The sequence below is a fragment of the Oncorhynchus kisutch genome, linkage group LG22 (genome assembly GCF_002021735.2).
Source record: "Oncorhynchus kisutch isolate 150728-3 linkage group LG22, Okis_V2, whole genome shotgun sequence".
NCBI classification, from domain to species: domain Eukaryota; kingdom Metazoa; phylum Chordata; class Actinopteri; order Salmoniformes; family Salmonidae; genus Oncorhynchus; species Oncorhynchus kisutch.
In genome coordinates, this window is record NC_034195.2 from 49,669,071 (window position 1) to 49,692,564 (window position 23,494).

At 46.7% G+C, this 23,494-nt stretch overlaps 1 protein-coding gene across 1 annotated transcript in view; it reads left to right on the forward strand.

Annotated features, from left to right (window-relative positions):
- Positions 1-9,328: 9,328 nt before the first annotated feature.
- LOC109867049 (netrin-4-like) overlaps positions 9,329-23,494 on the forward strand; it is a 30,570-nt gene continuing 16,404 nt past the window's right edge. The window contains exons 1-3 of the mRNA XM_020455958.2: positions 9,329-10,467; positions 10,992-11,118; positions 22,374-22,646. Coding sequence (XP_020311547.2) covers positions 10,079-10,467; positions 10,992-11,118; positions 22,374-22,646 — 789 coding nt within the window. The 5' untranslated portion in view covers positions 9,329-10,078. The remainder of the gene's footprint in view (positions 10,468-10,991; positions 11,119-22,373; positions 22,647-23,494) is intronic.

The following is a 23,494-nucleotide window of genomic DNA, read 5'->3' on the forward strand; positions in this document are numbered from 1 at the left end:
TCAACTGGCAGATTCATTAAATAGTACCCGCAAAAGACCAGTCTCAACGTCAACAGTGAAGAGGCGACTCCGGGATGCTGGCCTACTAGGCAGAGTTGCAAAGAAAAAGCCATATCTCAGACTGGCCAATAAAAATAAAAGATTAAGATGGACAAAAGAACACAGACACTGGACAGAGGAATTCTGCCTAGAAGGCCAGCATACCGGAGTCGCCTCTTCACTGTTGATGTTGAGACTGGACAGAGGAATTCTGCTTAGAAGGCCAGAATCCCATAGACGCCTCTTCACTGTTGATGTTGAGTCAGTTACAACATTAACCATGTCTACACTGTATTTCTGATCAATTTGATGTTTTTTTTCTTTTTTTCTTTCAAAAACAAGGACATTTCTAAGTGACTACAAACTTTTGAACGGTGGTGTATGTGCTAACTACACATGCCAAACAGTCAGGCAAGAGTGAGAGAACAGAGAAACAGAGAGAGAGAATGATTCAGTAAGACAGTGACAGGTTGTGTTCACAGTGAGAAGTGACTACTCCTAATGTGCTGTATTTACAGCATGACCTGACCTTTCAGACAACCTCACCTGTTCATCTTGTCACCCAGTAACCACTCCTCCTTTCTTTCTTTCTTTCTTTCTTTCTTTCTTTCTTTCTTTCTTTCTTTCTTTCTTTCTTTCTTTCTTTCTTTCTTTCTTTCTTTCTCTCTTCCTTTCTCTCTTTCTTTCTTTCTTTCTTTCTTTCTCTCTTTCTTTCTTTCTTTCTTTCTTCTCTCGCTTTCTCTCTTTCTTTCTCCTTCTCTCTCTAACCCTCACCTATTCATTTTAGCCCATCAGACACCTATCAGGCACTCTCATCATAATTTTGATTTCATTTGTTTTGATTTATTAGAATCCTCATTAGCCAACATCAATGGCGATAGCTAGTCTTACTGGGGTCCGACACATTACAAAAAAAATTTTCTGGACAAAATAATGTACAATTTACATACATTCAAAAACATTAAAATGTAGTGTGTTTGTGTACATCTATCAGTTACACATACCTGTCAGTACATACACACAACCAGTAGGTCACATGTCAGTACATACACACAACCAGTAGGCCACCTGTCAGTACATACACACAACCAGTAGGTCACCTGTCAGTACATACACACAACCAGTAGGTCACCTGTCAGTACATACACACAACCAGTAGGTCACATGTCAGTACATACACACAACCAGTAGGTCACCTGTCAGTACATACACACAACCAGTAGGTCACATGTCAGTACATACACACAACCAGTAGGTCACCTGTCAGTACATACACACAACCAGTAGGTCACATGTCAGTACATACACACAACCAGTAGGTCACATGTCAGTACATACACACAACCAGTAGGTCACCTGTCAGTACATACACACAACCAGTAGGTCACATGTCAGTACATACACACAACCAGTAGGTCACATGTCAGTACATACACACAACCAGTAGGTCACATGTCAGTACATACACACAACCAGTAGGTCACATGTCAGTACATACACACAACCAGTAGGTCACATGTCAGTACATACACACAACCAGTAGGTCACATGTCAGTACATACACACAACCAGTAGGTCACATGTCAGTACATACACACAACCAGTAGGTCACATGTCAGTACATACACACAACAAGTAGGTCACATGGGGGAGAGGCGTTGTGCCGTGAGGCTTTGCTTTATTCATTTTATAAAACCAGGCTTGCTATTCACTTGCGCTATATGAGATAAAACTAGAGCCTGTAGGACTTGCTTTGTGGAGTTTGGTGTCAAAAAAAGCAGAGCATCACTTTAATAGGGACAGACCTCTCCCCATCTTTACAACCATTGAATCTATATGTTTTGACCATGACAGTTTACAATCTAAGATAACACCAAGTAATTTAGTCTCCTCAACTTGTTCAACAGCCAGACCGTTCATTCATTACCAGATTGAGCAGAGGTCTAGAATTTAGGGAATGATTTGTACCAAATACAATGCTCTTAGTTTGGGCTCTCGAGTGACGCAGCAGTCTAAGGCACTGCATCTCAGTGTTAAAGGTGTTATTACAGACACCCTGGTTCAAATCCAGGCTGTATCACAACTGGCTGTGATTGGGGGTCCTGTAGGGCGGCACACAATTGGCCAAGTGTTGTCTGTGTTTGGCTGGTGTAGGCCGTCATTGTAAATAAGAATTTGTTCTTAACTGACTTAACTGAGTTAAATTAAAGGTACATTGTTTTAGAGATGTTCTGGACCAGTTTATTACAGGCCACCCATTCCAAAACAGACTGCAACTCTTTGTTAAGGGTTTCAGTGACTTCATTAGCTGTGGTTGCTAATGCGTATATGGTTGAATCATCAGCATACATGGACACACAAGAGTAGAGGGCCTTGAGAGCTGCCCTGTGGTACACCACACTTTACATGTTTGACATTAGAGAAGCTTCCATTAAGAAAACCCTCCACAATATGGCAGAGGTTGAAAAGCCAAAACACAAAGGTTTTCTCAACAACAGGTTATGGTGAATAATATCAAAGGCTGCACTGAAATCTAACAGTACAGCTTCAACAGTACAACAGTATCATCTATATGTGTTATGATACATCAAAGTCCGTAGCTTATTCGTAACAGTGCAGATTAACTTATGCAAACACACACAGTGTATCTATCACCTCTTGCTGAAATCTCTATTTTTCTCTATTTCATCCCCTCTCTCTGTTGACGCTCTCTGGTGATGTCATCATGAGGTAAAGAACTGGCTCACAAATGGCTGATTATTGGGGTCAAGGGTCAGACGACCCCAGGTCCAGGGTTGTATACCTGACAACTGGCAGGTGGTGTGTGTGTGTTTTAAATGAGTGACAGTTGGTAATAAGCGGTGACAGGAATGCACTTGAAAGACACTCTGGCCGGTTAGTTAAATGGCTGCGGTCCAAACATTTAAAAGACACACCCTATCCCCTCAGCCCTCAAATTAAGTGAACACTTCTAATGACGTATCATGATGTCTGACGAGTATACACTTGCAGGGCAAGGGGCGAGGGAGGAAGGAACGATTTTTAAATGTACCACCGTTGGCCGGGAATTCGTCACTCGTTCATCCCACGATGATTGTATTTTCAGCCACCGGTGGCTTGTGGGTGCTTTATATGCGCTCCGTTCAATTATGATGGCATGTCTACTTATATTAAATATATCATTATTAATATACGCCTGCTGTATGATAGCTAGCAAATTAATTAGCTAACTAACGTTAGCTTGCCTAGCTGGAACTTCTGAATACATTTTTATTTCTGCAATTTCCAACAGATAACCAAACCAAAACATATTGACTTTTTACGTAGTAGCAAAATTTCTAACTTATTTGCATTCGTTTTTGCTTAAGCTTGTATGTTGACTTCTCCATTGATGTTGTTTAAAAGTTTTCGCTGACTTCTCTTAGCGGATGTACAATCGTTGCAAATTGAATTATGGGGAGTTTCAGGCCGGAGTGAACATAATTGTACACTCGCAAAGCCGACTAAAAACCGGGGCTGAGGGGCTTACGTTCCAAACTTCCCTTGCTTGGCTAATCATTTGGACCGCCCTCCAAGATAGCGACGGGGATTCCCCCAAGGACATAAGGTGAAGGTAAGTGGACGAGAGTGTGTTTTTTAACTGTTTGGACCACAGCCACTGAAAACTTGTTTTTTAAAACAAAGACTTCAAATCAAATTCTAGTTGAGGTAATATGTACATGAAGGTAGAGTTATTAAAGTGACTATACATAGATAATAACAACAGAGAGTAGCAGCAGTGTAAAAGAGGGGAGGGGCAACGAAAATAGTTTGGGTAGCTATTTGACTAGGTGATCAGGAGTCTTATGGGATAGAAGCTGTTTAGAAGCCTCTTGGACCTAGACTTGGCGCTCCGGTACCGCTTGCCGTGTGGTAGCAGAGAAAACAGTCTATGACTAGGGTGGCTGGAGTCTTTGACAATTTTTAGGGCCTTCCTCCAACACCGCCTGGCCCCAGTACTGGGCCATTTGCACTACCCTCTGTAGTGCCTGGCGGTCGGAGGCCGAGCAGTTGCCATACCAGGCAGTGATGCAACCATGCTCTTGATGATGCAGCAGTGAACCTTTTGAGGATCTGAGGACCCATGCCAAATCTTTTTAGTCTCCTGAGGGGGAATAGGTTTTGTCGTGCCCTCTTCACGACTGTCTTCGTGTGCTTGGACCATGTTAGTTTGTTGGTGGTGTGGACACCAAGGAACTTGAAGCTCTCAACCTGCTCCTCTGCAGCCCCGTTGATGAGAATGGGAGCGTGTTCCGTCCTATTTTTCCAGTAGTCTACAATCATCTCCTTTGTCTTGATCATGTTGAAGGAGCGGCTGTTATCCTTGCACCACATGACCAGGTCTCTGACCTCCTCCATATAGGCTGTCTCGTCATTGTCGGTGATCAGGCCTACCACTGTTGTGTCATCGGCAATCTTAATGATGGTGTTGAAGTCATGCCTAGTCGTGCACTCATGAGTGAACAGGGAGTACAGGAGGGGACTGAGCACGCACCCCTGAGTGGCCCCTGTGTTGAGGATCAGCTTGACGGATGTGTTGTTACCTACCCTTACCACCTGGGAGCGGCCCGTCAGGAAGTCCAGGATCCAGTTGCACAGGGAGATGTTTAGTCCCAGGGTCAGCTTATTGATGAGCTTTGAAGGCACTATGGTGTTGAACTCTGAGCTGTAGTCAATGAACAGCATTCTACCATAGGTGTTCCTTTTGTCCAAGTGGGAAAGGGCTGTGTAGAGTGCAATAGATATTGCATCATCTGTGGATCTGTTGGGGCAGTATACAAATTGGTGTGGATCTAGGGATTCTGGGATAATGGTGATGATGTGAGCCATGATCAGCCTTTCAAAGCACTTCATGGCTACAGACGTGAGTGCTACGGGTCGGTAGTCATTTAGGCAGGTTACCTTAGTGTTCTTGGGCACAGGGGCTATGGTGGTCTGCTTAAAACATGTTAGTATTACAGTATTGGACATGGAGAGGTTGAAAATGTCAGTGAAGACACTTGCCAGTTGGTCAGCGCATGCTTGCAGTACACGTCCTGGTAATCCGTCTGGCCCTGCGGCCTTGTGAATGTTGACCTGTTTAAAGGTCTTACTCACATCAGCTGCAGCGAGCATGATCACACAGTTTTCCAGAACAGCTGGCGCTTTCATGCATGTTTCAGTGTTATTTGCCTCAAAGCGAGCATAGAAGTAGTTTAGCTCATCTGGTAGGCTCGTGTCACTGGGCAGCTCTCAGCTGTGCTTCCCTTTGTAGTCCGTAATGGTTTGCAAGCCCTGCCACATCTGACTAGCGTCAGAGCCGGTGAAGTACGATTCGATCTTAAGCCTGTATTCACGCTTTGCCGGTTTGATGGTTCGTCAGAGGGCATAGCGAGATTTCTTATAAGCTTCCGGGTTAGAGTCCCGCTCCTTGAAAGCGGCAGCTCTATCCTTTAGCTCGATGTGGATGTTGCCTGTAATTCATGGCTTCTGGTTGGGGTATATTCTAGAGGTCGACCGATTATGATTCTTCAACGCCGATACCGATTATTGGAGAACCAAAAACAGCCGATACCGATTAATCGGCCGATTTTTAAAAATGTATTTGTAATAATGACAATTACAACAATACTGAATGAACACTTATTTTAACTTAATATAATACATAAATAAAATCAATTTAGCCTCAAATAAACAATGAAACATGTTCAATTTGGTTTAAATAATACAAAAACAAAGTGTTGGAGAAGAAAGTAAAAGAGCAATATGTGCCATGTAAGAAAGCTAACGTTTAAGTTCCTTGCTCAGAACATGAGAACATATGAAAGCTGGTGGTTTCTTTTAACTGGAGTCTTCACTGACCCCTCCTGTCTCAGCCTCCAGTATTTATGCTGCAGTAGTTTATGTGTTGGAGGGCTAGGGTCAGTTTGTTATATCTGGAGTACTTATCCTGTCCTATTCGGTGTCCTGTGTGAATTTAAGTGTGCTCTCTCTAATTCTCTCTTTCTCTCTTTCTTTCTCTCTCTCGGAGGACCTGAGCCCTAGGACCATGCCTCAGGACTACCTGACATGATGACTCCTTGCTGTCCCCAGTCCACCTGGCCGTGCTGCTGCTCCCGTTTCAACTGTTCTGCCTTATTATTATTTGACCATGCTGGTCATTTATGAACATTTGAACATCTTGGCCATGTTCTGTTATAATCTCCACCCGGCACAGCCAGAAGAGGACTGGCCACCCCACATAGCCTGGTTCCTCTCTAGGTTTCTTCCTAGGTTTGGCCTTTCTAGGGAGTTTTTCCTAGCCACCGTGCTTCTACACCTGCATTGCTTGCTCTTTGGGGTTTTAGGCTGGGTTTCTGTACAGCACTTTGAGATATCAGCTGATGTACGAAGGGCTATATAAATACATTTTATTTTATTTTATTTGATGTCACGCCCTGGCCATAGAGAGGCTTTTTATTCTCTATTTTGGTTCGGCCAGGGTGTGACATCTTATGTCCCTTTTTCTATGTTTTGTATGTCTATGTCTTGGCCTGGTATGGTTCTCAATCAGAGGCAGCTGTCTATCGTTGTCTCTGATTGAGAACCATACTTAGGTACCCTTTTCCCCCACCTGTCTTTGTGGGAAGTTAACTTTGTAGTTGTTCAGGGCACATAGCCCAAAGCTTCACGGTTTGTCTTTGTTCAGGGCACATAGCCCAAAGCTTCACGGTTTGTCTTTGTTCAGGGGACATAGCCCAAAGCTTCACGGTTGTTTTTTTTGTTCTTCGTTTTGTCGGCGTCATCTTCTTCCACCAACAACGGCCGTGACAGAACTTCCCAACACCAACGGAGCAAGCAGCATGGTAAGGTGGACTCCTGGACATGGGAGGACTTTCTAGACGACAAGGGAGTCTCCACATGGGAGGAGATCCTGGCGGGAAGGGATCGCCTTCCATGGGAACAGGTGGAGGCAGCTAGGAGAGCAGAAGCAGCCGGAGAGAGGAACGGCTGGTTGTGATACAGCCTGAGATCGGACCCATGTCTGTAGTGACACCTCTATCACTGTGATGCAGTGCCTTAGACTACTGCGCCACTTGGGAGCCCAAACTAAGAGCATTTATTTGGTAAAAATCATTACAGACATATTCTAAAATGGATTAAATAAAACATTTTCCTCAGCAATCTACACATAATGACAAAGCTAAAACAGGTTTTTCCAAATTTCAGCAAATTTATACAAAATTTAAAACTGAAGTACCTTATTTACAGAAGTATTCCGACTTGAAATTGAGCTCAGCTGCATCCTGTTTCCATTGATCGTCCTTGAGATATTTCAACAACTTGATTGGAGTCCACCTGTGGTAAATTCAATTGATTGGACATGCTTTGTAAAGGCACACACCTGTCTATATAAGGTCACACAGTTGACAGTGCATGTCAGAGGAAAAACCAAGCCATGAGGTCAAAGGAATTGTCCATAGAGATCTGAGACAGGATTGTGTCGAGGCACAGATCTGGGGAAGGGTACCAAAAAATGTCTGCAGCATTGAAGGTCCCCAAGAACACAGTGGCCTCCGTCATTCTTAAATTGAAGAAGTTTGGAACCACCAAGACTCTTCCTAGAGCTGGCCTCCCGGCCAAACTGAGCAATCGGGGGAAATGGGCCTTGGTCAAGGAGGTGACCGCTGGTCACTCTGACAGAGCTCTAGAGTTCCTCTGTGGAGATGGGATAAACTATCAGAAGTACAACCACCAATCAGGCCTTTATGGTAAAGTGGACAGACGGAAGCCACTACTTAGTAAAAGGCACATGACAGCCCGCTTGGAGATTGCCAAAAGGCACCCAAAGACTCTCAGAACATGATGAACAAGATTCTCTGGTCTGATGAAACCAAGATTGAACTCTTTGGCCTGAATGCCAAGCGTCACGTCTGGAGGAAACCTGGCACCATCCCTATGGTGAAGCATGGTGGTGGCAGCATCATGCTTTGGGGATGTTTTTCAGCGACAGGGACTGGGAGACTAGTCAGGATTGAGGCAAAGATGAACGGAGCAAAGTACAGAGAGATCCTTGATGAAACCTCAGGACCTCAGACTGGGGCGAAGGTTCACCTTCCAACAGGACAACGACCCTAAGCTCACAGCCAAGACAGCGCAGGAGTGGCTTCGGGACAAGTCTCTGAATGTCCTTGAGTGGCTCAGCCAGAGCCCCGGACTTGAACCCGATCGAACATCTCTGAAGAGACCTGAAAATAGCTGTGCAGCGACGCTCCCCATCCAACCTGACAGAGCTTGAGAGGATCTGCTGAGAATATTGGGAGAAACTCCCCAAATACAGGTGTGCCAAGCTCGTAGCGTCATACCCAAAAAAACTCAAGACTGTAATTGCTACCAAAGATGCTTCAACAAAGTACTGATTGAAGGGTCTGAATACTAATGCATATTTATTTTTTATTTTATTTTACCTTTATTTAACCAGGCAAGTCAGTTAAGAACACATTCTTATTTTCAATGACGGCCTGGGAACAGTGGGTTAACTGCCTGTTCAGGGGCAGAACGACAGATTTGTACCTTGTCAGCTCGGGGGTTTGAACTGACAACCTTCCGGTTACTAGTCCAACGCTCTAACCACTAGGCTACCCTGCCCCAATACCCTATGTCATATTTTATTTTTTATAAATGTGTGTCGTTATGGGGTATTGTGTTTAGATTGATGAAGGAAAAGGATCATTTAATCAATTTTAGAATAAGGTTGTAACGTAACAAAATGTGGAACAAGTCAAGGGGTCTAAGTAGGGTAATTCCCAAATGGCACCCTATTCCCTATAGTGCGCTATACAAATCAAATCAAATCAAATTTATTTATATAGCCCTTCGTACATCAGCTGATATCTCAAAGTGCTGTACAGAAACCCAGCCTAAAACCCCAAACAGCAAGCAATGCAGGTGTAGAGAGAATAGGGTGCCATTTGAGATTGAACTATATTTAGAGGGCTGAGGGAGGGGATAAGGTTAGCATTTGGGAAATAACCATACAGTTGTTGGGAAAGACTATTAAATGCCTAGGCTTTCAACCTTTCCATATGTATATTTTATTTTTCAAACATTGATGATGTATTTAAGTACTCAGGAATGCTCAACCTTTTACAAACGATATTGGACACTTTAACAAGCCTGAAGATGGTGACGCGTACCTGTAACCTAGATTAATGCACAGTGATGACTTCGTTATAACTGAATGATATTCCATAGGTAGCAGACATCGTTTATGATCGACATCCAATCGACGGTGAGTGTTTTATTCTTCAATAGGCCTAATTACCGCGTCGGTTTGTTAATGCTGGAGGCGTCGTGCCGCTTCGGAGACAGCTCACTTGGCTAAAGTCAATCGTTTTGAGGAAACGTGCCTTCACTTGTTGTCACTATAAAAACAGACCTTCATCGCTGTTCTCTCTCAACTGTTCATACAAGAAGCAGCTAGGCTACCTGACTGTCTCAGTATGTTCTAGAACAGTCTTCAGGGATGTTCAAGATGAGACGGTGGACTTTACTTGTCGTGATTGCTCTTTGTGTGTCTCCGTTTCTTTTGGCTGGTAAGTAAAGGAATAGTAAAGTTAATTTTTTCTCATCCTTGTGCGGGCTTGGATTGAGTTGGTACTCGCAAACTTTAGCGCGAGTCTGTCCAAGTACGGATGCAGGCATTGAGGATGATTTGATTATCGCGTAGAGTATGTTGCTTTGACATGTTTGTTGGCTATCGTGCATCTCTCCCATCTAAAACAACGCTTTAATGTCTGTCCAATAGATCATTTTAAAATGTCAATTTAATATTGGATATTGTTTTGGCTAATCAGACTGGTATCGTAATCTGTGAAGATTAATTTAAATTGGAACAGTGAATTTTGTGTTAGATACAAATACATTTATCCCCCGAAAATATATTCTCTCTCTCTCTCTATCCCCCCCAGGTCCTTCCAGCTCTTCAGGTCCAGTCTCAGAGACCCAGAGCCGCTGTGCTGGCCGGGCCTGTAACCCTCCCATGGGGAACCTCGCCTTGGGCCGAGGACTACTCACCCAGTCAGTGTGTGGAGTCAACTCAACTGAGCCCTACTGCTCCTACCAGCAGATGTTTAGCTCTACCTCTTCCTTCCACAGAGACACTTCCTGTCCAGCAGCACCCAAATGCAGCAAGTGCAACGCAGCTCTCCCCCACCAGGCTCACCTGGCCTCTGCCATGACCGATTCCTCATTCCGATACCCAGATACCTGGTGGCAGTCTGCCGAGGGGGCGGAGACAGAAACCCTCCAACTAAACCTGGAGACAGAGTTCTACTTGACACATCTGATCCTGGTGTTCCGCTCCCCTCGGCCCGCCGCCATGTTGCTGGAGCGTTCTCAGGACCACGGGAGGACCTGGAAGACCCTCAGGTACCATCGAGGACCACTTTGGAAATGACTGTTTTAATTGATGTATTTACCCTCTGCGGTCAAATACACATCTTATTGATGGATGTAATGACCCTCTGCGGTCAAATACACATCTTATTGATGGATGTAATTACCCTCTGCGGTCAAATACACATCTTATTTGATGGATGTATTTACCCTCTGCGGTCAAATACACATCTTATTGATGGATGTATTTACCCTCTGCGGTCAAATACACATCTTATTGATGGATGTAATTACCCTCTGCGGTCAAATACACATCTTATTGATGGATGTAATTACCCTCTGCGGTCAAAAACGCATCTTATTGATGGATGTAATTACCCTCTGCGGTCAAATACACATCTTATTGATGGATGTAATTACCCTCTGCGGTCAAATACACATCTTATTGATGGATGTAATTACCCTCTGCGGTCAAATACACATCTTATTGATGGATGTAATTACCCTCTGCGGTCAAATACACATCTTATTGATGGATGTAATTATTTTCTACCCAGGTACTTTGCGAGGGACTGTGAGGACACCTTCGGCCTGGCAGAGGAGGCTCGTGTGAAGGAGAAAGGAGAGAGCGGGGCGGCCTGCACCTCCAAATACTCAGGAGCGTTCCCATGTACCCGAGGAGAGGTTAGAGTTGTGTATTGTGGGGTGTCTCTGATTGCACTTACCTATCCTCTTCATGCCTGCTGACACATAAAGGCAGAGACTTATACCACTTCTGACTGTCTAACGCCTGTTTTCAAGCTTAGCTTAAGTTCCTTGTGGCTACTAAGATTGTTGAGAGCCCAGACACACAGTCTTTGGACACAGGTGAAGGCAACATCCAGCTGGACGTTGTGGTTGCAGGGAAGATGGAGGACAGGACACAGGTGAAGGCAACATCCAGCTGGACGTTGTGGTTGCAGGGAAGATGGAGGACAGGACACAGGTGAAGGCAACATCCAGCTGGACGTTGTGGTTGCAGGGAAGATGGGAGGACAGGACACAGGGGAAGGCAACATCCAGCTGGACGTTGTGGTTGCAGGGAAGATGGAGGACAGGACACAGGGGAAGGCAACATCCAGCTGGATGTTGTGGTTGCAGGGAAGATGGAGGACAGGACACAGGGGAAGGCAACATCCAGCTGGACGTTGTGGTTGCAGGGAAGATGGAGGACAGGACACAGGGGAAGGCAACATCCAGCTGGATGTTGTGGTTGCAGGGAAGATAGAGGACAGGACACAGGGGAAGGCAACATCCAGCTGGACATTGTGGTTGCAGGGAAGATGGAGGACAGGACACAGGGGAAGGCAACATCCAGCTGGACATTGTGGTTGCAGGGAAGATGGAGGACAGGACACAGGTGAAGGCAACATCCAGCTGGACGTTGTGGTTGCAGGGAAGATGGAGGACAGGACACAGGGGAAGGCAACATCCAGCTGGACGTTGTGGTTGCAGGGAAGATGGAGGACAGGACACAGGTGAAGGCAACATCCAGCTGGACGTTGTGGTTGCAGGGAAGATGGAGGACAGGACACAGGTGAAGGCAACATCCAGCTGGACATTGTGGTTGCAGGGAAGATGGAGGACAGGACACAGGTGAAGGCAACATCCAGCTGGACGTTGTGGTTGCAGGGAAGATGGAGGACAGGACACAGGGGAAGGCAACATCCAGCTGGACGTTGTGGTTGCAGGGAAGATGGAGGACAGGACACAGGTGAAGGCAACATGCAGCTGGACGTTGTGGTTGCAGGGAAGATGGAGGACAGGACACAGGTGAAGGCAACATCCAGCTGGACGTTGTGGTTGCAGGGAAGATGGAGGACAGGACACAGGGGAAGGCAACATCCAGCTGGACGTTGTGGTTGCAGGGAAGATGGAGGACAGGACACAGGGGAAGGCAACATCCAGCTGGACATTGTGGTTGCAGGGAAGATGGAGGACAGGACACAGGGGAAGGCAACATCCAGCTGGACGTTGTGGTTGCAGGGAAGATGGGAGGACAGGACACAGGTGAAGGCAACATCCAGCTGGACGTTGTGGTTGCAGGGAAGATGGAGGACAGGACACAGGGGAAGGCAACATCCAGCTGGACGTTGTGGTTGCAGGGAAGATGGGAGGACAGGACACAGGTGAAGGCAACATCCAGCTGGACGTTGTGGTTGCAGGGAAGATGGAGGACAGGACACAGGTGAAGGCAACATCCAGCTGGACGTTGTGGTTGCAGGGAAGATGGAGGACAGGACACAGGTGAAGGCAACATCCAGCTGGACGTTGTGGTTGCAGGGAAGATGGAGGACAGGACACAGGTGAAGGCAACATCCAGCTGGACGTTGTGGTTGCAGGGAAGATGGAGGACAGGACACAGGGGAAGGCAACTTCCAGCTGGACGTTGTGGTTGCAGGGAAGATGGAGGACAGGACACAGGGGAAGGCAACATCCAGCTGGACGTTGTGGTTGCAGGGAAGATGGAGGACAGGACACAGGGGAAGGCAACATCCAGCTGGACGTTGTGGTTGCAGGGAAGATGGGAGGACAGGACACAGGGGAAGGCAACATCCAGCTGGACGTTGTGGTTGCAGGGAAGATGGGAGGACAGGACACAGGTGAAGGCAACATCCAGCTGGACGTTGTGGTTGCAGGGAAGATGGAGGACAGGACACAGGGGAAGGCAACATCCAGCTGGACGTTGTGGTTGCAGGGAAGATGGAGGACAGGACACAGGGGAAGGCAACATCCAGCTGGACGTTGTGGTTGCAGGGAAGATGGAGGACAGGACACAGGGGAAGGCAACATCCAGCTGGACGTTGTGGTTGCAGGGAAGATGGAGGACAGGACACAGGGGAAGGCAACATCCAGCTGGACGTTGTGGTTGCAGGGAAGATGGAGGACAGGACACAGGGGAAGGCAACATCCAGCTGGACGTTGTGGTTGCAGGGAAGATGGAGGACAGGACACAGGGGAAGGCAACATCCAGCTGGACGTTGTGGTTGCAGGGAAGATGGAGGACAGGACACAGGGGAAGGCAACATCCAGCTGGACGTTGTGGTTGCAGGGAAGATGGAGGACAGGACACAGGGGAAGGCAACATCCAGCTGGACGTTGTGGTTGCAGGGAAGATGGAGGACAGGACACAGGTGAAGGCAACATCCAGCTGGACGTTGTGGTTGCAGGGAAGATGGAGGACAGGACACAGGTGAAGGCAACATCCAGCTGGACGTTGTGGTTGCAGGGAAGATGGAGGACAGGACACAGGGGAAGGCAACATCCAGCTGGACGTTGTGGTTGCAGGGAAGATGGAGGACAGGACACAGGTGAAGGCAACATCCAGCTGGACGTTGTGGTTGCAGGGAAGATGGAGGACAGGACACAGGGGAAGGCAACATCCAGCTGGACGTTGTGGTTGCAGGGAAGATGGAGGACAGGACACAGGGGAAGGCAACATCCAGCTGGACGTTGTGGTTGCAGGGAAGATGGAGGACAGGACACAGGTGAAGGCAACATCCAGCTGGACGTTGTGGTTGCAGGGAAGATGGAGGACAGGACACAGGTGAAGGCAACATCCAGCTGGACGTTGTGGTTGCAGGGAAGATGGAGGACAGGACACAGGTGAAGGCAACATCCAGCTGGACGTTGTGGTTGCAGGGAAGATGGAGGACAGGACACAGGGGGTTGAATAGAACAGAGCTGTGACAGATTTCAAAGTGTCCCGTGCGAAACAACCTGTTAAACAATCTCAATGGTTCACAGTGGTAATTCATAACATCTGTACCATCTAATTGTTTGCTGTGGTGCTCAAATACATCATTGCTTGTGTGTGTGTGTGTGGGTGTGTGGGTGTGTGTGGGACAAGCGTTGAGCAAACAGACTAAGCTGTGTGTTCAAAGTAAACAGATCTAAACGGAAGCTTTTCAGATCGCATTTCTCAGCTGCACAAAGCCCATGACGACATCCATGCATCAATAGAATATCAATGTTCACCTTATTCCTCTGATGAGGCGCCCCGAGGTCTTTTTTTTTTTAGACGTGCCGTATCAACGGACAGAGGAAAGTTTGAGCCAGAGAGCAACAGGCCTTGTTGGTTTATTCATGAGCATCGTGATGTTCATTCCTCATCAGTCCTAGGGACTCGCAGCAAAAGAATCTGCTTTTTAATGTTCACTACTTCAATGTCTCTGCATGTCCAGCTGTTATATTTTGCCTCACAATGAAGTGTGTTACCATTTTATTTACAAGTAGAACACAACACTATTTGACATAAACAGTTGTGTATTGAGGAGTTTTATTAACACATGTCAATAATTGAATAAGGTCTGTCAAGAAAAAACCTAATAACAAATGTTTTTATGAGAACGCCGTAAGTACAGAAATGGTTTGCTCAGTGTGAAAATGAATATCCAACTAGTCAGCGACAACTGTTTGGAGTTTGTGACAGCAACTATGTGAGCTTATTACAGTATTATAGACACTATGTCCTGGGATTTACTATGATCGTCTATGTAGAATAACCCCTTACAGTATTATAGACACTATGACCTGGGATTTACTATGATCGTCTATGTAGAATAACCCCTTACAGTATTATAGACACTATGTCCTGGGATTTACTATGATCGTCTACGTAGAATAACCCCTTACAGTATTATAGACACTATGTCCTGGGATTTACTATGATCGTCTACGTAGAATAACCCCTTACAGTATTATAGACACTATGACCTGGGATTTACTATGATCTGTGTTTTGGGCTGTGTCAGGTCATGCTGTGTTGGGCTGTGTCAGGTCATGCTGTGTGTTGGGCTGTGTCAGGTCATGCTGTGTGTTGGGCTGTGTCAGGTCATGCTGTGTGTTGGACTGTGTCAGGTTATGCTGTGTGTTGGACTGTGTCAGGTCATGCTGTGTTGTGGGCTGTGTCAGGTCATGCTGTGTCAGGTCATGCTGTGTCAGGTCATGCTGTGTGTTGGGCTGTGTCAGGTTATTCTGTGTCAGGTCATGCTGTGTGTTGGGCTGTGTCAGGTCATGCTGTGTGTTGGGCTGTGTCAGGTCATGCTGTGTGTTGGGCTGTGTCAGGTCATGCTGTGTGTTGGGCTGTGTCAGGTCATGCTGTGTGTTGGACTGTGTCAGGTCATGCTGTGTGTTGGGCTGTGTCAGGTTATTCTGTGTCAGGTCATGCTGTGTGTTGGGCTGTGTCAGGTCATGCTGTGTGTTGGGCTGTGTCAGGTCATGCTGTGTGTTGGGCTGTGTCAGGTCATGCTGTGTGTTGGGCTGTGTCAGGTCATGCTGTGTGTTGGGCTGTGTCAGGTCATGCTGTGTGTTGGACTGTGTCAGGTCATGCTGTGTGTTGGACTGTGTCAGGTTATGCTGTGTGTTGGACTGTGTCAGGTCATGCTGTGTGTTGGACTGTGTCAGGTTATGCTGTGTGTTGGACTGTGTCAGGTCATGCTGTGTGTTGGACTGTGTCAGGTCATGCTGTGTGTTGCGCTGTGTCAGGTCATGCTGTGTGTTGGACTGTGTCAGGTCATGCTGTGTGTTGGACTGTGTCAGGTCATGCTGTGTGTTGGACTGTGTCAGGTCATGCTGTGTGTTGGACTGTGTCAGGTCATGCTGTGTGTTGGACTGTGTCAGGTCATGCTGTGTGTTGGACTGTGTCAGGTCATGCTGTGTGTTGGACTGTGTCAGGTTATGCTGTGTGTTGGGCTGTGTCAGGTCATGCTGTGTGTTGGACTGTGTCAGGTTATGCTGTGTGTTGGACTGTGTCAGGTTATGTGGTGTGTTGGACTGTGTCAGGTCATGCTGTGTGTTGGACTGTGTCAGGTCATGCTGTGTGTTGGACTGTGTCAGGTTTTGCCCCCCTCTAATTATTTTATAATGAGATATATACTGAACAAAAATATATAAATGCAAAATGCTACAATTTCAACGATTTTACTGAGTTGCAGTTCATATAAGGAAAATAGGTAAAGTACAATAAATGAATTAGTACCTAATCTATGGATTTCACATGGCTGGTCAGCGGCAAAGGCCCGCAGTGGGGCCAGGTCCAGCCATCCGGGTGGCTGGTCTCAGACGATCCCGCAGGTGAAGAATCCGGATGTGGAGGTCCAGTGTTGGCGTGGTTACACGCTTACGGTTGAGAAATGAACATGAAATTATCTGGCCACAGCTCTGGTGGACATTCCTGCAGTCAGCATGCCAGTTGTACGCTCCCTCAAAATTTGAGACATCTGTGGCATTGTGTTGTGTGACAAAACTGCACATTTTAGGGTGTCCTTTTATTGTCCCCAGCACAAGGTGCACCTCTGTAATGATCATGGTGTTTAATCAGCTTCTTGATATGCCACTAGGAATGATGCTGGCACTAGGACCGCACTCAACCAAATATATAAGGCCATAAGCAAACAAGAAAATCCTAACCCAGAAGCAGCGCTCCTAGTGGCCGGGGACTTTAATGCAGGCAAACTTAAATCAGTTTTACCACATTTTTACCAGCATGTCACATGTGCAACCAGAGGGAAGAAAACTATAGACCACATTCACTCCACACACAGAGATGCATACAAAGCCCTCCCTCGCCCTCCATTTGGCAAATCTGACCATAACTCTATCCTCCTGATTCCTGCTTACAAGCAATTAAAGCAGGAAGTACCAGTGACTCGCTCAATACGGAAGTGGTCAGATGAAGTGGATGCTACGCTACAGGACTGTTTTGCTAGCACAGACTGGAAAATGTTCTGAGATTCATCCAATGGCGTTGAGGAGTATACCACCTCAGTCATCGGCTTCATCAATAAATGCATTGATGACGTCGTCCCCACAGTGACTGTACGTACATACCCCAAACAGGAGCCATGGAGACGAACAATCAAACAAGCAAAGCGTCAATACAGGATTAAGACTGCACCGGGTCTGACGCTTGTTGGATGTGGCATTGCTTGAAAACTATTACGGACTACAAAGGGAAACCCAGACGCGAGCTGCCCAGTGACACGAGCCTACTAGACAAGCTAAATGCCTTTTATGCTTGCTTCGAGGCAAGCAACACTGAAGCATGCATGAGAGCACCAGCTGTTCTGGATGACTGTGTGATAACGCTCCCGGTAGCCGATGTGAGCAAGACCTTTAAACAGGTCAAAATTCACAAAGCTGCGGGACCAGATGGATTACCAGGACATGTACTCAAAGCATGCGCAAATCAGCTGGCAAGTGTCTTCACTGACATTTTCAACCTCTCCCTGACTGAGTCTGTAATACCAACATGTGTCAAGCAGACCACCATAGTCCCTGTGCCCAAGGAAGCGAAGGTAACCTGCCTAAATGATTACCTCCCTGTAGCACTTATGTCGGTAGCCATGAAGTACTTTGAAAGGCTGGTCATGGCTCACATCAACAGCATCCTCCCAGATACCCTAGACCCACTCCAATTTGCCTACTGCTCCAACAGATCCACAGATGACACAATCTTAATCGCACTCCACACTGCCCTTTCCCACCTGGACAAAAGCAACACCTATGTGAGAATGCTGTTCACTGACTACAGCTCAGCGTTCAAAACCATAGTGCCCACGAAGCTCATCACTAAGCCAAAGACCCTGGGACTCAACACCTCCCTCTGCAACTGGATCCTGGACTTCCTTATGGGCCGCCCCCAGGTGGTAAGAGTAGGCAACAAAATATCTGCCACGCTGATCCTCAACAATGGGGCCCCTCAGAGGTGTGTACTTACTCCCTCTCTTGTACTCCCTGTTCACCCACTACTGCATGGCCTAACACGACTCCAACACCATCATTAAGTTTGCTGATGACGCAACAGTGGTAGGCCTGATCACCGACAACGATGAGACAGCCTATAGGGAGGAGATCAGAGAACTGGCAATGTGGTGCCAGGACAACAACCTCTCCCGTAATGTGAGCAAGACAAAGAAGCTGATTGTGGACTACAGGAAAAGGCGTTCCGAACAGGCCCCCATTAACATCAATAGGGCCGTAGTGGAGCGAGTCGAGAGTTTCAAGTTCCTTGGTGTCCACATCACTAACAATCTATCACGATCCGAACACACCAAGACAGTCTTGACGAGGGCACGACAAAAGCTATTTCCCCTCGGGAGACTGAAAAGATTTGGCATGGGTCCCCCGATCCTCAAAGTTCTACAGCTGCACCATCGAGAGCATCCTGACCGGTTGCTTCACCGCCTGGCTTGGCATCTGACCATAAGGCATTACAGAGGGTAGTGCGTACGGCCCAGTACATCACTGGGGCCAAGCTTCCTGCAATCCGTAGCAGTCAGACATCTGTTGTCTTGTCCCGTCCGGTCCCATGTATATATCTTTTTCTTCGTATATCTTTTTTATTATTATTTTTCATCTCAATTCCCATCTACGGACTGAACATACTCTCCTGCAACCCGCCTCATCCAATGTGGTACGGATCTGCTATTTTTTTTTTACAGTTTAGAAGCTAGCCAGCTAACTAGCTACTTGCTAATAGTCAGTTAGCCACTGCTAGCGGTCATCAACGTTAACTTGGATATCAGCCAGCCTCAGCCCGGTCAATTCCTGCCAGTCTGCACAGCGTGATATCAACCCAGAGCATATCGGACTGCTTTTTCTCTACCACATCTCAGGATTCCTACCGCAAGCTCTGAACCTTGGATAATCGCAGCTAGCTAGCTGCTATCTGAGTGGCTACACCTGGCTAACGTCTCTGTCCCGAAGCAAGCACCAGATAGCCTGGAGCTATCTCCCGGCTAGCTGACGAGGTCCATCAGCCAATTCCTTGGGCTACAATACCTATTTTGCCAATTGGCCTGGGCCCTTTTACTGCCAACATAGAGCCCCACCGATCCATCACGACTGGTCTGCCAACGTAACCGTCCGAGGGGGTCTCAACAGGCCCTTCCATCGTGACATCCCCCGAAGGCCCTTCTGCTAGCCCTTGCCCGCTAGCTGTCTGAATCGCCATGTCTCCAGCTCACTTGGCTACGCATGCCTCTCCCTAACGTCAATATGCCTTGTCCATTGCTGTTTTGGTTAGTGATTATTGTCTTATTTCACTGTAGAGCCTCCAGCCCTGCTCAATATGCCTTAGCTAGCCCTTTTGTTCCACCCCCCCCCCACTCATGCGGTGACCTCACCTGGCCTAAATGGTGCCTCTAGAGACAACCTCTCTCATCGTCACTCAATGCCTAGGTTTACCTCCACTGTATTCACATCCTACCATACCCTTGTCTGTACATTATGCCTTGAATCCATTCTTCCTGGCCCAGAAATCTACTCCTTTTACTCTCTGTTCCTAACGCACTAGATGACCAGTTCTTATAGCCTTTAGCCGTACCCTTATCCTATTCCTCCTCTGTTCCTCTGGTGATGTAGAGGTTAATCCAGGCCCTGCAGTGCCTAGCTCCACTCCCATTCCCCAGGCGCTCTCATTTGTTGACTTCTATAACCGTAAAAGCCTAGGTTTCATGCATGTTAACATTAGAAGCCTCCTCCCTAAGTTTGTTTTATTCACTGCTTTAGCACACTCCGCCAACACTGATATCCTAGCCGTGTCTGAATCCTGGCTTAGGAATGCCTCCAAAAATCCAGAAATGTCCATCCCTAACTATAACATTTTCCGACAAGATAGAACTGCTTAAGGGGGTGGAGTTGCAATCTACTGCAGAGATAGCCTGCAGAGTTCTAGCATACTATCCAGGTCTGTGCCCAAACAATTTGAGCTTCTACTTTTAAAAATCCACCTTTTCAGAAACAAGTCTCTCACCATTGCCGATTGTAATAGACCCCTTTCAGCCCCCGGCTGTTAATTGATTGCCCCCCATCTATCTTCAGAGTTCGTACTGTTAGGTGACCTAAACTGGGACATGCTTAACACCCCGGCAGTTCTACAATCTAAGATAGATGCTTTCAATCTCACACAAATTATCAAGGAACATACCGTGTACAACCCTAAATCCGTAACCATGGGCACCCTCTTAGATATCATCCTGACCAACTTGCCCTCTAAATACCCCTCTGCTGTCTCCAACCAGGATCTCAGAGATCATTGCCTCATTGCCTGCGTGTGTAATGGGTCTGCGGTCAAAAGACCACTCCTCATCACTGTCAAACGCTCCCTAAAACACTTCAGCAAGCAGGCCTTTCTAATCGACCTAGCCCGAGTATCCTGGAAGGATATTGACCACATCCCGTCAGTAGAGGATGCCTGGTTTCTCTTTAAAAGTGATTTCCTCTCCATCTTAAATAAGCATGCCCCATTCAAAAAATGTAGAACTAAGAACAGATATAGCCCTTGCTTCACCCCAGACTGCCCTTGACCAGCACAAAAACATCCTGTGGCGTTCTGCATTAGCATCGAATAGCCCCCGCGAACTTTTCAGGGAAGTCAGGAACCAATATACTCAGTCAGTTAGGAGAGCTAAGGCTAGCTTTTTCAAACAGAAATGTGCATCCTGTAGTACTAATTCCAAAACGTTTTGGGACTGTAAAGTCCATGGAGAATAAAAGCACCTCCTCCCAGCTGCCCACTGCACTGAGGATAGGAAACATTGTCACCACCGATAAATCTACAATAACCGATAATTTCAAAAAACTTTTTTCTACAGCTGTCCATGCTTTCCACCTGGCTACAACTACCGCGGCCAACATCTCAGCACCCCCTGCAGCAACTGGCCCAAGCCCCCCTGCTTCTCCTTCACCCAAATCCAGACAGCTGATGTTCTGAAAGAACTGCAAAATCTGGATCCCTACAAATCAGCTGGGCTAGACAATCTGGACCCTTTCTTTCTAAAATTATCTGCCGAAATTGTTGCAACCCCTATTACTAGCTTATTCAACCACTCTTTCGTATAGTCTGAGATCCCCAAAGATTGGAAAGCTGCTGTGGTCATCCCCCTCTTCAAAGGGGGAGACACTCTAGACCCAAACTGTAATAGACCTATATCCATCCTGCCCTGCCTTTCTAAAATCTTTGAAAGCCAAGTTAACAAACAGATCACTGACCATCTCGAAACCCATCGTTTCTTCTCCACTATGCAATCTGGTTCCCAAGGTGGTCATGGGTGCACCTCAGCCACGCTCAAGGTCCTAAACAATATCATAACCTCCATCGATAAAAGACAGTACTGTGCAGCCGTCTTCATCGACCTGGCCAAGGCTTTCGACTCTGTCAATCACCACATTCTTATCGGCAGACTCAATAGCCTTGGCTTCTGAAATGCCTCGCCTGGTTCACCAACTACCTCTCTGATAGAGTTCAGTGTGTCAAATCGGAGGGCCTGTTGTCTGGACCTCTGGCAGTCTCTATGGTGGTGCCACAGGGTTCAATTCTCAGGCAGACTCTTTTCTCTGTATATATAAATGATGTCGCTCTTGCGGCTGGTGATTCTACGCAGATAACCTCTACACAGACGACAACATTCTGTATACATCTGGCCCTTATTTGTACATTGTGCTAACAAACAGCAGCCTGTGCTGCCCTCACTAGCATCAATACTCTGGATGGTACTGACTTAGAATATGTGGACAACTACAAATACCTAGGTGTCTGGTTAGACTGTAAACTCTCTTTCCAGACTCACATTAAAGACCAAAAGGCTCCTTAACAGTTTCTACCCCCAAGCCATAAGACTGCTGAACAATTAATCAAATGGCCACCGGACTATTTACATTGACCCCCCCCTCCATTTATTTTGTACACTGCTGTTATTCTTATTGTGTTACTTTTTATTATTTTTTACTTTAGTTTGTTTGGTCAATATTTTCTTAACTCTTCTTGAACTGCACTGTTGGCTAAGGGCATGTAAGTAGGCATTTCACTGTGAGGTCTACACACACGTGACAAAGTTTGATTTGATCTGCCAGATTTTGTTACCGGGAACTCTGACCCACTCTTCTCCCCTCTCTAGGTGATCTATCGCGCCCTGTCCCCCTGGTACTCACTGGACCCCTATGGCCCAGCAGCCCAGACTCAGTTGATGGTCACCAACCTGCGGGTGCGTCTGCTGCAGCGCCAGCCTTGCCCCTGCCAGGCTAAAGACCCAGATATCCAGGCACTGCCCACGAACCATTATGCCATCTATGACTTCATCGTCAAGGGCAGCTGCCTCTGCAACGGGCACGCTGAGCACTGTGTGCCAGCCAATGGGTACCGCCCCCCCAGGCAGAGGATCAATCACGTGGTGAGTAAGGGTGAAGAGCAGCACGAACAACCAATCACAACTGACCACTTATCTCTGTGTCTATTAGCGCTTCTCCAAAAGACTGCAATCATCACGTCACTCTGTTAACAAAAACAGTCAGAGATGTCCTGTATTTGTGTGTTTGTGCTGCCGAATGTTTGTGTGTATGGAGCGGCTTGTGTGTGTGTGTGTGTGTGTGTGTGTGTGTGTGAGAATGTGTTATTGTTTCTGGCACTCTCCATTCCCACCACCCCTTGGGTTCTACATCTGTGTAGTGGTGCTTTAATGCAGAGCCTCTAGGCTTTACTGAAGACTATATTTACCCACAGATTTACCTTCCATTACGGGATTATGACTATGAGGAAACCTTAATTATAGTGTAAAATATAGTAGCTTCAACATATTTTTCCCACTGAGAGTAGAAAGTGCCAGTGGAATTACATCAGCATTTCTCATATAGTAAACATTGGAGGCTTTAGTCAAACAGTGGTGGGAAGATAACTAAGAGTGTTCCACACTTCACTGTGCATTCCTCATTTACTGCAAAGTAGAAAATACACTGCTGCACTTGCGATTTTAGCATGCAAATCTTGGTGGGTCAAACTCAACCAAAATTGTTGTTGTTTTTTAGATACATGCCAGCAAAGCCACACTAAACAATACATTAATTGCACTATAACGGCGACAAGCAGTGCCCACAAATGTTTAGGGTCCACACAAAGCTGTCCCAATAGCAGAGCTTTCTTTTCGGCACCATGGAGTGAATCCTGACCACCTCTACACCTGGCTATCAGCGGAGCCTTGTTTGGCAGCGAAAACATGAATTCAGCCGGCTATCACCTGGCTAT